The sequence below is a fragment of the Bos taurus genome, unplaced genomic scaffold (genome assembly GCF_002263795.3).
Source record: "Bos taurus isolate L1 Dominette 01449 registration number 42190680 breed Hereford unplaced genomic scaffold, ARS-UCD2.0 Leftover_ScbfJmS_1899, whole genome shotgun sequence".
Classification (NCBI taxonomy): Eukaryota; Metazoa; Chordata; class Mammalia; order Artiodactyla; family Bovidae; genus Bos; species Bos taurus.
Genome location: NW_020190994.1, coordinates 1 through 16,727, shown reverse-complemented (window position 1 = coordinate 16,727; position 16,727 = coordinate 1). Strand labels below are relative to the sequence as shown.

At 41.7% G+C, this 16,727-nt stretch overlaps 1 protein-coding gene across 5 annotated transcripts in view; it reads right to left on the bottom strand.

Annotated features, from left to right (window-relative positions):
* LOC520016 (ATP-binding cassette sub-family C member 4) overlaps positions 1 to 14,345 on the bottom strand; it is a gene marked incomplete at its 5' end in the record, with an annotated part of 147,345 nt that extends 133,000 nt beyond the window's left edge. For all 5 annotated transcript variants that reach the window (XM_010810929.4, XM_059884439.1, XM_024989070.2 and 2 more), the window contains 5 exon segments: positions 2,386 to 2,635; positions 5,066 to 5,191; positions 8,960 to 9,123; positions 10,172 to 10,261; positions 14,121 to 14,345. In XM_010810929.4, coding sequence (XP_010809231.4) covers positions 2,386 to 2,635; positions 5,066 to 5,191; positions 8,960 to 9,123; positions 10,172 to 10,261; positions 14,121 to 14,345 — 855 coding nt within the window.
* Positions 14,346 to 16,727: the final 2,382 nt, after the last annotated feature.

Sequence of the window (16,727 nt, the reverse complement as noted above, 5' to 3'; positions counted from 1 at the left end):
GATCCATACCCCTGACTATTTAGGGACAGTTAGTTTAAAAAAGGAGACAACAGGCATGGTGGGAATCACACATTTGAAAAGATGAAGGCAGCTAGAGAGAGGCTTAGACACGAAGTAAAAGAAGAACAGAAACAAAAATGCAGAGATCAGAAATCAACAATAAAACATCTTTGGTGGAAAAAATCCACTTTTAAACACAGAGAACTAAGTGAATCTGAGGCCATGTTTCCTGCCCAGGGAACAGGGACTTCTCAGCAAGTTCCTCCCCTCCCAGACCAGAGAGGAATCCAAGTCACCCCAGGACTGTGCCCAGTCACTGCCTAGACATTCCAGTCAGCACAAGAGATGCAATTTGTTTGCATCTCCTGCTTTTAGACATTTGAATCATCCTGCAGCTATCACTGCATGGCAAAGGCCTGTGTTGCTGCTACTAATACTACTACTGCTAAATGAGCACGGATCTTCAGTTCAGTTCAGTCGCTCAGTCATGTCCGACTCTTTGTGACCCCATGGACTGCAAAAAACCAGGCTTCCCTGTCCATCAACAACTCCCAGAGTTTACCCAAACCCATGTTCATGGAGTCGGTGATGCCATCCAACCAGCTTGTTCTCTGTCATCTCCTTCTCCTCCCGCCTTCAATCTTTCCCAGCAGCAGGGTCTTTTCAAATGAGTCAGCTCTTCACATCAGGTGCCCAAAGTATTGGAGTTTCAGCTTCAACATCAGTCCTTCCAATGAAGACTCAGAACTGATCTCCTTTAGGATGGACTTGTTGGATCTTCTAGGTATACAAGGGACTCTCAAGAGTCTTCAACACCACAGTTCAAAATAATCTATTCTTCAGTGCTCAACTTTCTTCACAGTCCAAATCTCACAACCATACATGACTACTGGAAAAACCAAAGCCTTGACTAGATGAAACTTTGTTGGCAAAGTAATGTCCCTGCTTTCTAATATGCTATCTAGATTGGTCATAACTTTCCTTTCAAGGAGTAAGCCTCTTTTAATCTCATGGCTGAGTCACCATCTGCAGTGATTTTGGGGTCCCCCCAAAAATAAAGTCTGACACTGTTTCCACTGTTTCCCCATCTGTTTCCCATGAAGTGATGGGACCAGATGCCATGATCTTAGTTTTCTGAATGTTGATCTTTAAGCCAATTTTCTCACTCTTCTCCTTCACTTTCATCAAGAGGCTCTTTAGTTCTTCTTCACTTTCTGCCATAAGGGTGGTGTCATCTGCATATCTGAGGTTATTGATACTTCTCCTGGAAATCTTGATTCCAGCTTCTGCTTCATCCAGCCCAGCATTATTCAGGATGTACTCTGCGTGTAAGTTAAATAAGCAGGCTGACAATATATAGCCTTGACATATTCCTTTTCCTATTTGGAACCAGTCTATTGTTCCATGTCCAGTTCTAACTGTTGCTTCCTGACCTGCATATAGGTTTCTCAGGAGGCAGGTCAGATGGTCTGGTATTCCCATCTCTTTCAGAATTTTCCACAGTTTATTGTGATCCACACAGTCAAAGGCTTTAGCATAGTCAATAAATCAGAAATTGATCTTTTTCTGGAGCTATCTTGCTTCTTTGATGATCCAGCAGATGTTGGCAATTTTATCTCTGGTTCCTCTTCCTTTTCTAAAACCAGCATGAACATGTGGAAGTTCAAGGTTCACATACTGTTGAAGCCTGGCTTAGAGAATTTTGAGCATTACTTTAGTAGCCTGTGAGATGAGTGCAATTGTGCAGTAGTTTGAACATTCTTTGGCATTGCTTTTCTTTGGGAGTGGAATGAAACCTGACCTTTTCCAGTCCTGTGGCCACTGCTGAGTTTTCCAAATTTACTGGCATATTGAGTGCAGCACTTTCACAGCATCATCTTTAGGATTTGAAATAGCTCAACTGGAATTCCATCACCTCCACTAGCTTTATTCATAGTGATGCTTCCTTCAAGTGGCCTTAGCCCACTTGACTTCGCATTCCAGGATGTCTGGCTCTAGGTGAGTGATCACCCCATCGTGATTATCTGGGTCATGAAGATCTTTTTTGCACAGTTCTTCTGTGTATTCTTGCCACCTCTTCTTAATATCTTCTGCTTCTATTAGGTCCATACCATTTCTGTCCTTTATTGAGCCCATCTTTGCATGAAATGTTCCCTTGGTATCTCTAATTTTCTTGAATAAGTCTCTAGTCTTTCCCATTCATGGATCTTATACTTTTAACACATTTTACCTAAGAAAAGAGGGAAACACGTACACTTTGGAAAGACTGCCAGCTTGGCACTGAAAGAGTTGAATCTCACCTAACTGGCACACAGTGACACCACATAAAGGAAGTATTTTAGGTCAAATCTGCCTATAATTTTAAAAAGTTATTTTTCACCAAACCTTGATTCTTCGGATGCTGACAACAGCCTCTGACACCTTCTCGACAGCCATGGGGAAGTAGAGGGTGCTCGAGAACCGCAGAGCCTCAAACAGCGTCACCACCACAAACACTTGGCTGGCTGTGATCAGGTTGTCAAGGAGCTCATTGGCAATGAAGGTGACAAAAATCATGATTTTGCTCACAGCGAAAAATGTTGCCAAATTCATGCCCCTAAGGTAGGAACTTCTCAGAATCTTGGAAATTTCCTTTCTAGAAAAGAAAGTAGGACATACGATTTAAAAAAAGCATCAACATACAAGACATGAATTCAGTGTCCGTGTGAGTGGCCCTTTTCTAGGGAGTAAACACAGATTAAAATAAACCATCCCTCACATCATGGAGACATTAGCATAGTCCACATCCAGGGGTCTGCCCAAACACCAGGACCACAGACTTCATAATCACTTCACTCTTTCAAGTAAGGGGAGGATTAAAGTCACACTTTTAAACATTTTGAGTCAATCAGACTAGGTTTGAACATTCATTCAACATTCATAATCATAAGTCCTGTGCTGGGCTCCTCACAGAAAGACACAGCCTGTCCCCTCCAGGGCTCATGAACCTGTGGGGGAAGAGAATTAGCAACCACAAGATTGGGAGATGATAGACAGAGACGGTCAGCACAGCTCCCATGGGAGCTCAGAGCAGAGGCGTGTAACCCAGAGCAGTGGAGTCAGGGCAAGTCACACACACGTGGACCCTGAGAAGATGAGTTGGAGTCAGTCAGGCTTGGAGCAGGCCAGAGAAGAAGAAACATGGGAATGTATTCCCAGCAGTGGCAGGGGAGGCGGGGAGCAGAAATGTGCAGTCAGATGTGACAAGGTGCAGTCAGAGAAATGATCATATGATGTTTAAACAAAAGATGGAAAACAAAAGGGACAGTATTTTCATAGCTCCTTTTGAAATGAATAATAGTAATTCATGAATTAGTTAGTGGTAAAGAATCCACCTGCAATGCAGGAACACAGGTTCAAACCCTGGGTGGGGAAGATCCTCTGGAGAAAGCAATGGCAACCCCTCCAGTATTCCTGGCTGGGAAATTCCGTGGACAGAGGAGCCTGGTGAGCTACAGTCCATGGGGTCACAAAGAGTTCGATCAGCTCAGTTCAGTTCAGTCACTCAGTCGTGTCCGACTCTTCGCAATCCCATGAATCGCAGCACGCCAGGCCTCCCTGTCCATCACCAACACCCAGATTTCACTCAGACTCATGTCCATCAAGTCAGCGATGCTATCCAGCCATCTCATCCTCTGTCGTCCCCTTCTCCTTCTGCCCCCAATCCCTCCCAGCATCAGAGTCTTTTCCAATGAGTCAACTCTTTGCAAGAGGTGGTCAAAGTACTGGAGTTTCAGCTTCAGCATCATTCCCCACAAAGAAATCCCAGGGCTGATCTCCTTCAGAATGGACTGGTTGGATCTCCCTGCAGTCCAAGGGACTCTCAAGAGCCTTCTCCAACACCACAATTCAAAAGCATCAATTCTTCGGTGCTCAGCCTTCTTCACAGTCCAACTCTCACATCCATACATGACCACTGGAAAAACCATAGCCTTGACTAGATGGACCTTTGTTGGCAAAGTAATGTCTCTGCTTTTGAATATGCTATCTAGGTTGGTCATAACTTTCCTTCCAAGGAGTAAGCGTCTTTTAATTTCATGGCTGCAGTCACCATCTGCAGTGATTTTGGAGCCCCAAAAATAAAGTCTGACACTGTTTCCACTGTTTGCCCATCTATTTCCCATGAAGTGATGGGACCAGATGCCATGATCTTCATTTTCTGAATATTGAGCTTTAAGCCAATTTTTTCACTCTCCACTTTCACTTTCATCAAGAGGCTTTTTAGTTCCTCTTCACTTTAAGCCATAAGGGTGGTGTCATCTGCATATCTGAGGTTATTGATATTTCTCCCGGCAATCTTGATTCCAGCTTGTGCTTCTTCCAGCCCAGTGTTTCTCATGATGTACTCTGCATATAAGTTAAATAAGCAGGGTGACAATATACAGCCTTGACATACTCCTTTTCCTATTTGGAACCAGTCTGTTGTTCCATGTTCAGTTCTAACTGTTGCTTCCTGACCTGCATACAGACTGACTAAACACAACAACGAAGAATAAAGAGAGATGGGAGGGAGGTTCAAAAGGGAAGGGATATTTGTATACCTATGGCTGATTCATGTTGAGGCTTGACAGAAAACAGCAAAATTCTGTAAGGCAATTATCCTTCAATAGAAAATAAATTAATTAAGAAAAAAGAATAGTGATTCATATAGTTTGGCTCGATATAGGTACACCAATCTCTATAATCTCCCCATTTATGGGCCATCAACATAAATTACAATCTTAATTTGAATGTCATTGTCTCAAATACTATCTTAAAGACATTGCTTATTGAGATTCGAGGTATTGAGAACTACTTAGAACTTCACTTCTATACAACTAAGAAGCATATGTATTTTTTACTTTGAGAATATGGTAAAAATGATGTCTCCACCATTCTCCTTAACCTTCCTGTAACATGTGGATGATGCAGTGAATAGTAAGTATTGGTGAACTTAAATACTTCTTTGGTAAGACATCTAAAGCATCCAGTAGAATAGGAAATAAAGCATGAAAATATGGAGTGACATCTATATATATAAACTTACTTTCTCAGTCTGGTAATAAGGTCTATAAATGACTTTTCCCAAGCATTCATTTTTATTGTTCTGATGCCGGTTATGACTTCACTAATGGTCCTGATCCTCTTGTCTGTGAGAGCTGCAGTCTTACTCCTGAGGAGACAGACGTGACAGATGAGCTTTAGTGACTACAGCCCAGCTTTCCTTAGCAACAGCAGTAGTGGGCATGGGGGTGGGGGCAAGGGGTGGTGGTCAGGAAGCAAATGGTTCTCTATGGCCCTTTTGCACTTAGAACACAGGCAGATTCTACTCAAAGCACAAATGGATAAGAAGGCTTCAATTAGGAAGTCAACCATTCAGCCCATTTCAAGAAGTAACTTGGAGAATGTGAAGCTTTGGCTAGGGAAGACCTGAAATGAGTCAGATACAAACCATCTATCTGCTCAAGGAGGTCACAGTCAGGTAGGGAAGGCAGAAAGACACCCAGGAAGACAATGTCTGTGCTGTAATAAAAAAGGAGAGAAGTTCTAGGGAGCAGAAAATATGGAACTTAATTCCACCAGGAAAGGAAAACAAGAAGAGCTTCAGAGACCTGGTAGCACTGGAGGAGGGTCTCGAAGGATAAGAAAAATCTTTCCACAGCAAAGACAAGAAAGGAAATTCCAAATAAAGAAAGACACCAAGCACAGACCTGCACACACACAACACACACAAGAACTCAATGAGCTTCAAATAGCACATCTCCATCACCTGACAACCACCCACCTCCAACTCTCTGGGACCTGCTTTAGTCTAACTAGGCCGCAGAATGCTCTTCACCAGCAGCCTCTTTTCTATCACATGTGCTGCTGTGAATGTGGGGCTTCATGAAGACACAATGAAGATGAGCCTGGCCCTTGGGGTGCTTATAATTTAATGGAAACATGAACATAATACCTGAAAAGGCTCTAACACAAGCATAACAAAAATATATGTGGTGAGAAATGGGCCTACAAGATTATCAGTATTTAATAATATTTAAATCTATTTCTGCTTTATTGACTATGCCAAAGCCTTTGACTGCGTAGATCACAATAAACTGTGGAAAATTCTGAAAGAGATGGGAATACCAGACCACCTGACCTGCCTCTTGAGAAACCTATATGCAGGTCAGGAAGCAACAGTTAGAACTGGACATGGAACAACAGACTGGTTCCAAATAGGAAAAGGAGTACAGCAATGCTGTATATTGTCACTCTGCTTATTTAACCTATATGCAGAGTACATCATGAAAAACACTGGGCTGGAAGAAGCACAAGCTGGAATCAAGATAGTCGGGAGAAATATCAATAATCTCAGATATGCAGACGACACCACCCTTATGGCACAAAATGAAAGTGAAAGTGAAGTCTCTCAGTCATGTCTGACTCTTTGCGACCCCATGGGCAGTAGCCTGCACCAGGCTCCTCCGTCCACAGGAATTTCTAGGCAAGACCACTGGAGGGGGTTGCCATTTCCTTCTCCAGGGAATCTTCTCGACCCAGGGATCGAACCCAGGTCTCCTGCAATGTAGACAGACGGTTTACCATCTGAGCCACTGGGGAAGTCCTATGGCAGAAAGTGAAGAGGAACTAAAAAGCCTCTTGATGAAAGTGAAAGTGGAGAGTAAAAAAGTTGGCTTAAAGCTCAACATTCAGAAAACGAAGATCATGGCATCTGGTCCCATCAATTCATGGGGAGAATAGATGGGGAAACAGTGGAAACAGTGTCAGACTTTATTTTTTGGGGCTTCAAAATCACTGCAGATGGTGACTGCAGCCATGAAATTAAAAGACGCTTACTCCTTGGAAGGAAAGTTATGACCAACCTAGATAGCATATTCAAAAGCAGAGACATTACTTTGCCAACAAAGGTCCATCTATTCAAGGCTATGGTTTTTCCAGTGGTCATGTATGGATGTGAGAGTTGGACTGTGAAGAAAGCAGAGCACTGAGGAATTGATGCTTTTGAACTGTGGTGTTGGAGAAGACTCTTGAGAGTCCCTTGGACTGCAGGGAGATCCAACCAGTCCATTCTGAAGGAGATCAGCCCTGGGATTTCTTTGTGGGGAATGATGCTGAAGCTGAAACTCTAGTACTTTGGCTACCTGATGTGAAGAGTTGACTCATTGGAAAAGACTCTGATGCTGGGAGGGATTGGGGGCAGGAGGAGAAGGGGACAACAGAGGATGAGATGGCTAGATGGCATCACTGACTTGATGGATGTGGGTCTGAGTGAACTCCAGGAGTTGGTGATGGACAGGGAGGCCTGGCGTGCTGTGTGATTCACGGGGTCGCAAAGAGTCAGACATGACTGAGAGACTGAACTGAACTGAACTGAAATAACTTGGACATGGGCAAATTCTGCTGAAGGACTGTACTTATTATGATACAGTGCCAAGAGGAGTCAGTGAATGCCTTCACTGTTCCTGTTTCAAATAGGCCTTTAGCATAAGGTTGGAGCCTCCATTGGCTAAGTCTGAAGGGTCTACAACCCACACAAAGAAGAGACTAGAGAAGGCGTTGGTCTTGTTTTTGAACAAAAGCATCAAGCAACTATGATGTTAACTACATATTATCGAATTTTTTTATCTTTTTATTGAAGGATAATTGCTTTACAGAATTTTGTTGTTTTCTATCAAACCTCAACCTGAATCAGCCATAGGTATACATATATCCCCTCCCTTTTGAACTTGCCTCTCATCTCCCTCCCCATTCCACCCCTCTAGGTTGATCCAGAGCCCCTGTTTGAGTTTCTTAGCCATATAGCAAATTCCTGTTGGCTATCTATTTTATATATGGTAATGTAAGTTTCCGTGTTACTCTCTCCATACATCTCACCCTCTCCTCCCCTCTCCCCATGACCACGAGTGTATTCTCTATGTCTATTTCTCCACTGCTGCCCTGTAGGTAAATTTTTCAGTACCATTTTTCTAGATTCCATATATATGCATTAGAATATGATATTTATCTTTCTCTTTCTGACTTACTCCACTCTGTATAATAGATTCTAGGTTCATCCACCTTATTAGAACTGACTCAAAGGTATCCCTTTTTTTGGCTAAGTACTATTCCATTGTGTATATGTACCACGGCTTCTTTATCCATTCATCTGTTGATGGACATCTAGGTTGCTTCCATGTTCTAGCTATTGTAAATAGTGCTGTAATGAACAATGGGATACATGTGTCTTTTTCAATTTTGGTTCCCTCAGCATATATGTCTAGGAGTGGGATTGCTGGGTCATAACACCATACACAAAGATAAACTCAAAATGGATTAAAGACCTAAATGTAAGATCAGAAACTATAAAAACTCTTAGAGGAAAACATAGGCCCAACACTCGATGACATAAATATAAGCAAGATCTTCTCTGACCCACCTCCTAGAGTAATGGAAATAAAAACAAAAGTAAGCAAGAGGGACCTGATTAAACTTAAAAGCTTTTGCACAGCAAAGGAAACTATAGGCAAGGTGAAAAGACAACCCTCAAAATGGGAGAAATAACAGCAAATGAAACAACTGACAAAGGATTAATTTCCAAAATATACAAGCAGTTCATAGAACTCAATACCAGAAAAACAAACAACCCAATCAAAACATGGGGAAAAGACCTAAACAGACATTTCTCCAAAGGAAACATACAGATGGCTAACAAACACATGAAAAGACGCTCAACATTGCTCATTATTAGAGAAATGCAATTCAAAACTCAGAATGGCCCTCATCAAAAGGTCTATAAACAATAAATGCTGCAGAGGGTGTGGAGAAAGGGGAACACTCTTGCACTGTTGATGGGAATTTAAATTGATACAGCCACTATGGAAGATGGTATAGAGATTCCTTAAAAAGCTAGGAATAAAACCTACAGATTATCAATTTTTAAAACCAGTGTTTCTCTTACCGGAGTGATGAAAACAACATCCCAAAGCAGCTTTGCAAAAGCAGAAGAATAATGAGAACCACCATTCCAGCAAGACACGACATTCCTATTTCCATCCAGAGCAGGGCAGTCACTGCGATAGCCTGCAGTGGCCCCACCCACAGATAGTGCAAGAACATTGTTACCTTAAGAGAGAAAGACAAAGCCTTCTTACAATGGTGTAAAAACCAATAAGGATACAGTATGGAAACAATATGCTCTGAAGGAACAAAAGGAACCTAAACAGAAATGATCTCAGTGGGTTTTAAAACTGCTAAAGCAGAAGTCCAAGTGTCCACCCCAGATAATGCCTTTTAGGGGCAGCACAGGGCTGGCTTCAGGGATGTCCCAGGAGAATCAGACCAGCAGCACTGAAGATGTGGATCTTGTGCACAACACAGATGAGCTCAGGGCTTCCCCAAATGCTCTCTGTTCCAGAGTTTAGCCCCCATTTCCCTGGGGAACCGTGGCATCCCCGGAAAGCCTATATTATGGTACCTACCACTTTCTCCAGTAATTACTTGTGTATTTAGCTCCCTGATAGGCTGTGGCTTCTATAGGGCAAAAACTAAGCTTTGCTCATCCCTGAAAGTGAGCAGAGGCCTCACTTCATGTTTGATGAATGAATACTTGAAAGAGAAGTATCTAGTGCAACACAGATCTGACCAACAGCTACAAAGCCCTGGGTAATGTGATCTATGCATAAGGTCAGTGGAAAAAAGACTGTGGAGGGGACGGTAGAGAGGAGGTTGTGTCTTGCTGGGGACCACGGACTTGGCATTATTTTTCGCAGGTACCCTATGCAGCAGGCACTTGAACAGGGTGCAGGGGAAAGAACAATCCCTCCCACCAGGTCTTCATCAACCAGAGGAGGAGGAAGACAGTTCGGCAACAGCCACACCACATGCCAAGGAAGGCCATGCCAGGAGGACCCCTAGGGACACTACCAAAGCTGGGCAAGAACACTGCTGCCTATTTATATATATTAGAAAAACAAAACTCTCATCAACAGAAAAATATATGTAATTACATCAAAGTTGCACACAGAGAAATAAAAGTTGGATAAATACAACCTTTGTCTTACATCCTTAATGGAATCCTGGCCGACACCAAACCCTGGCACCTCTCATCCCAATAAGCTGAACCCAGTGAGAAGGATGGGAAATGGAGGAGGATCCTTCAGGGGCAGCTTACCTGGTCAAACCTGTTCACATCGTTGGACAGCAGGTTGACTATCTGGCCTGTGGTGGTCTTCCCCATGGCTGAGCTACTCAGGCGAAGGGCCTGAAATGAGAGAGGGAGACAGAGATCCGGATTCCTAAGGTGATACCAAGTCATCTTAGAACATAACTCAATGGAGCATGTGTTCCAGAAGTCTTGAGTGGTGTCAGCAGGAGCAGGATGACCCCTGACAGCAGGGCTCTAGGGACCCTTGTTCACCCTCTAACTCCTGAGTGTGGCAGCAGCCCCTCCAGCAAGGACGGCAAAGGGAGGAGCAGGAGGTAGAAGCAAAATCCCCGTCCTATTTCAGTGAACTTGGACCTGTCTGAAGGGTAAAGGGTGTAGGTTTACACTTAAGAGACAACTAAGTAATTTTGAGCCAAATTAGATGAGAGCAGAAAAGCTAATTTAAGGAAGGAAATTTGGAGACTTGGACTACAAATCTGGACTCAATCATTAATTCTGTGGGTGACAATATTTAAACACTTCAGGCTTAGATTGTTCGTTCTGAAATGAGCAAGTATAATATTCAAAACACTGTTGCTGTGAGGAAACTGTGTTCTTAATGCCAGTCTGCTGACTTACAAAAGCCACAACCCGTGTTACACAATCCCTTTATTTAGTAAGAAAACTGCCCTAGAGATCTGAGGAAACTGAAGACACACCAGGAGCTGCTTCAGCAGACCGCCAACTGGAGCCACTGATCCAAACACAATGTCATACTTTATAAAAATGCTTCGTTTACTCCTCAAATTAAAGAAGAAAACCCATGATCAAGTGAGACTGTAAAATTATATAACCACAATGGAAGAGAATATGAAAGTTCCTCAAAAATTAAACAAGAAATTATCATACAATACAGAAATTATACTACTAAGGATATACTCAAGTAAAACTAAAAACACAAACTTGAATGGACAATTTACACTCATATTCAGAGCATCTATGTTCACAATAGCTAAAAGGTGGAAACAACTGTCCATTGACAGATGAGAGGATACACAGAATGTTGTATAGACCTATAATGTAATGTTATTCTGTCTTAAAAAAGAATTAAATTATGACACCTGCTACAACATGGATGAACCTTGCAGATATTGTGCTACAGGACATAAGCCACACACACACAAAATAACAAACACTGTATGATTCCACTTAACAGAGGTACCTACAATAGTCAAATTCACAGAGAAGAAGAACGGTGCTGGGTAAGGGGACAGGGGTCGGGGAGTTAGTGTTTAATGGGTGCAGAGGTTCAGTTTGGGAAAAACAAAAAGTTTCAGAGTTGAATTATGGTGATGGCCACCAACAATGTGAATGTACCTAATGTCACTAAATGCTGCATTGAAAAGGAGTGAAAATAGGACACTTTGTGCAGTGTATATTTCCCCACAAAAAAAAAAAAAAAAGATCAATGTTCAAAAGCCAGAAGTAACTTTACCAAATTTGTGACAATGTATTAATAAATAAATGGCAGGTCATTTGTATTTATGGAACCTCCCACAGGATCATTCAAAATTCAGCTGAAAAGAGCATGAAAATGCTGAATGGGCCATGCTAGGAGTGCCAGATGTGCAGCCTTAGAGATCCCCTGGAGACCTGCCCCAGCCTGGGATCCATGGTGTAGACAAACTACACCTACGAGCTTAGCAGCCACTCCATTTCTAACACTCGACCTGGTTTCTTCCCAGGACCAGGGATCAGGAGGTGGGGCCCAAGATGAACCACAAACGTTCAGAGGGGCCTTTCAGAGCTGCTTTGTCGCACCAGTTTTTGGGTCCTAGGGAATCAGTCCACCTGTAACCTGAAAAGGAGTGTCTTGTTTCTACAACAGCAGGACTCTAGACGCAAGGCTGTGACCAAGGAAACCTGTCTTTCCCATGTTTCTGGAATTTCAGATTATGTCAATGGTGTAATCCCCACAATTTCTGACTTCATACAGGAACCATCTTGTGGGTATAATTAAGGCAGCATATGAACATCTCGGGAGATGGTTACATTCACATAAGGCAACGTGCCAGGTCAGATCACATTTCCAAAAGGCAAGATTTCAAAGTGTTAGAGGGAAGAGGAAGAAAAACAAGTGGACAATGGCTCACCTATGCAGCAAAGAGTGAGCTTTGACTAAACCATCACCTCACACCTAACTTAAAGCTGTCACAATGCAGTTCTGGTAAAATTTCATAATTATTATGAGAGTGATGGAGAAGGAAATGGCAACCCACTCTAGTATTCTTGCCTGGAGAAACCCATGGACAGAGGAGCCTGGCAGGCTATGGTCCATGGGGTCACAAAGTGTCGGACACAACTGAGCGACTATCACTCACATGAGAGTTAAGCATGATCTGAAAAGACAGTTAGCCAATTGGTGGGAAAATCTTGAGTATCCACCTCCTAAATGGTTAAAGATGCAACAGAATAACAAAGATGATGTTGAACAGCAATGAAGACACTGACTGGAATGTGTGGGCACTGCTGAGATTTCCACATCACCCAGAAGGAAACCAACTCAGATGCTGCTGCCAAACAAGACAGTGAGGTCTCCAGGTTCACTCAGTCCCGGGATGTACAAGACTCTGATCAAGGAGAGATGAGACGACATCTCACTTTCTGCTGACAGAAGTATTCCAAAGAAATGGAAGTTCTAGATAAGTAGCAACCAGGTAAAAGAAGCAATATTTTAAATTTAAGCTGTTTGGGTTTATCTTTCAATGAGGGCTATATTTATTAATAAAAATGGCATATGTTTAAGGTTACCACATGATGCTTTTATATAAATACACATTGGGAAATGATTACTATATTAAAACCACTTAAAATATCCACTACCTAATACAGTTATCCTATTTTACATGTGTGGTGAGAACACTTAAGATCTACTCTCTTGGAAAATTTCAAGGCTACAATACAGTCAAATAAGGATTTTTTTTTAAAGCAAACAGTCTGAGGCAAAGAGGTATCCAAGGTCAAATTTAAACAGAACCCTTCAGCTCTTGACACTTATATATCTGTGGCAATACCTTTGTAAAGATACCTGAAATCCTTATTCCTTTTATACTAGTTTAGACCAGGGTAAACTGTGAAATAATTTCCTGGCATTCCTCAATACAAAATCGGTGAACACATTAAATCAGTTCTAATTAAAATTGCTATGATGCATACTAAAGATAAAAGGAAATATTGTATTAAAGTAGCTTCAATGAAGAGCAACAAATTCTCTCTGGAATGAATGAAACAGTGTAAAATTTCAAGTTTTATCTCAAAAACCCTACTATTTTCTTTAATATCATCAACAACAATCACATTCATAGAATGTAGTGAGTGAGTCTATATTTGGCATGAATTCTCTTTGTATTTTCTCTAATTAACATAACTATATTGAATATAATTAGATGGGTATTTTAAAATTATAATCATTCCCTTTCTCAAATACATTATCTGCTTCTAGATATAATTTTATAGATCCAATCTCCTTAGTTCCCTTTTAAATGAATATCTGATGTAAATTAAGGTTTTAATGAACAACAAGAAAAATTTTCTGTAAACAGCACTATGGGATCTAAACATGAAGACACTGAAAATCAGCATGATACTTTTGATGCTTATTTTTAAATATAAATTTAATATTTTAAAAATATAATTTAATATTAACTTAATACTACAAATTTAGTGGGTATTATGCCACAGCCTATGGCTAAAAGTTATCAAAGGCAGCCCTCACATGATCTCAAAAGAAAATTTTTCATTATTTATTGGTAAAGTTTACTTCAACAACAACAAACTTGGCTTGATGCAAATAGCAAGCTTCTTTAGGAAGGTGTAAACGATCCCAGTTATGTAATTTTTAGTTTATAGAGAACCTTCCCTAAATGTCCCTGATGCTTCAGGAGAGGAACACACCATAGTACCGAGCGACACTCACCTTGCGGTAGATCATATGGCACACGGCTACTCTCAGCCTCATCCCCACGCGCTGCATGTGGTAGAAGCACAAGTGGTGCAGAACGGCCCACAGGAGCACACAGGCGCTCAGCCCTGCCGCGTAGCCGCAGGCTTCATGCAAAGCGGCAGAATCGGTGGGATCGTAGTTTTCAACGTAACTAATCATTTTCCCCAAAAATATGGGCTGAACGACTCTGGTGCCTTCCTAAAAGGAAAAAAAGGCTTAATTAGAAATGTCAGTTTTTCTTAATACAAGATTTACTTTTAGCATTAGCAGGTTAAAAATACATTTTGACAAAATGCTACATTCATGGCTAATTTAAAAGAAAAATATGCAGATCCACTATCTCCTATAAGACAAGCAGGCAACAGTTTAACCTTACGGCAAAATTTTACATTAAAAGATAGTAAAGCCTTAGTACTTTATGCCTAATACACTGTGGATACTCAGTATAAATATCACAACCAGTGCTTTAGAAGTCATTTGGCACAATACAAGTGAGCCTTAAGATGAATAAAGAAAAAGGTGGCAGAAGAAGAGGAAGAAATCTGCTTCCATATGAATTAGCCTGCTGGCAGCCTGCCCCTGTCCCCTGTCCTCTCAATGACCCAGCCCAAGAGAAAGTCAACCTGGTTCACATACGGGAGACACACTTTCATCACCTTCTTCAGGAATCTTTATGAACTGATAGCCTGGCACAAACACCCCTCCTTTCCATCCCAAACTCCACATGTCTGTAGATTAAGAGAAAGGAACCAGCTTCAGTTGGAAGACCACAAAGAAATCAGTCTTGGCAGCTCTGCAGGCTCTCAGCTCCTGAGAGCACTGCCCTCACTATATCTCTACCCTTCTAGAAGTCAGAATGTTCCTTGGAGTAAAAAAATTAAACATGGTGGGAGACCAAGCTAAAAAAATGATGTCTTCCGTAGTTCTCCATCCACCATCCACTGCAAGTGGTTTGGAAGAAATGTTCCCAATCCTCCCTTCCCCCAAGGCTAAACCAATTGACACAAGGTGCACTGAGGCTTCCACTCTGAGTAAGACTTAGGAAGCAAGTTTCTTTCTCAAAAAAAAGGCAAAGAAACAGCACACCTACCCTACCCCTGCCAACAGCCACTTCACCCCACAACTTACTTCCTTCTCTAGTCACCCCTTGAAGGTCTCCTTTTCCCAGGTTCCCTCTTCCTTTACCATCAAGGAAAACCACTCAATGAATGAAAACCACTCACCTAACGTAAACATCTCCAGCCTCAACATCATTTCCTATACAAAACTTCATAAAAGACAAATGTTAAAAGTTGGAAAGTCTTTCAGGAACAGGGCTTTTTCTTTTTGGCAATCCACCTTACTAACACAGACAGGAATAAGCAACTGACAGGTTTGCCTTTGAGAGCTCTCCTTCTAACTGTCTGAAGCTGAGGAAGCCACATACAAGAGGAAGGGAAGGGGAATCCATAACACCAAACAACAAAAAAAACTAAAGCATTTTCTTAGCCAACTAGTGCCTGATCAGGATATTTATCAAAAAGATGTCCCCATGCCTCATATGGATGTCTCATTAAACCTCAGTATTTCTGTCTTGTTCTACCACACATCCTCACACGACGGATCGGCACACAACAGGCGACGTCTCACAGGCTCGGCACCAACTGCCCTCTCCTTCCATGAAGGGCAGGGACATTTTCATCTACTATAGAGATAAAGAGAAACACTATTTAGCTGAAGAAGTATAAGTATCAGATGATCAGACAGCAGCAAAACAATCAGTTCTGATCACATTCCCACGTCGTCTCCTGTCATCCGCATCCCCAAGAGGGCCATAGGAACCTCTTTGGAAGAGTCCCATCGATACAGCAGATTGTCACAACCCACACTGGTTTATAGAGTGTTCCTGACTATGAAATGGGGAGGTCCACACAGCAGTAAGCCTAAAAAAGTCCAAATTGTACCACCCTGGGCACGTCCAGCCGCAGGTGTCGCCAAGGGCAGTCCCCAAGTGCTGCACCACATAACCACCTAGAAGCCCAGCATGGAATATCTGCCATCCCCAAATTTCCTGAAATTTATGATTCTTTTTGGGAATCACTGTTGCCTTTTACTCAGCTCTCCATTTGAGCCTAACATCCTTGTAATTACAGGAGAAATAAGTAAATCACTCACCAAAGAGAATATGGTTAAGTGCAACAAATCCAGCAAAAAAAAGTAAATAAAGGCAGATCACTACCACCTAAACATATCTGGTTTTTTTCTTCACTGAGAACAATATTTAATAACCAGTTGTGGGACTTCCCTGGTGGTCCGGTGGCTAAGATTCCACACTCCCAATGCAACAGACCAGGGTTAGATCCCTGGTCGGGGAACTAGATCCCACATGTGGCAACTAAGACCCAGCACAGACAAATAAATAAATATTTTTAAAAAGTTTATAAAAAGCCTCATTAAGGTTAATGCCAGTTTAGGGCCCATATCTTAAACTTATCTGCCAATTCTTTTTTTTTTTTTTTTCCTGATAACGATTTTTCTTTCTTTGGATCTTGAATAAAATTTTCAAAAAATAATAAGTTTTTCAGTCATTCTCTCTCTTTT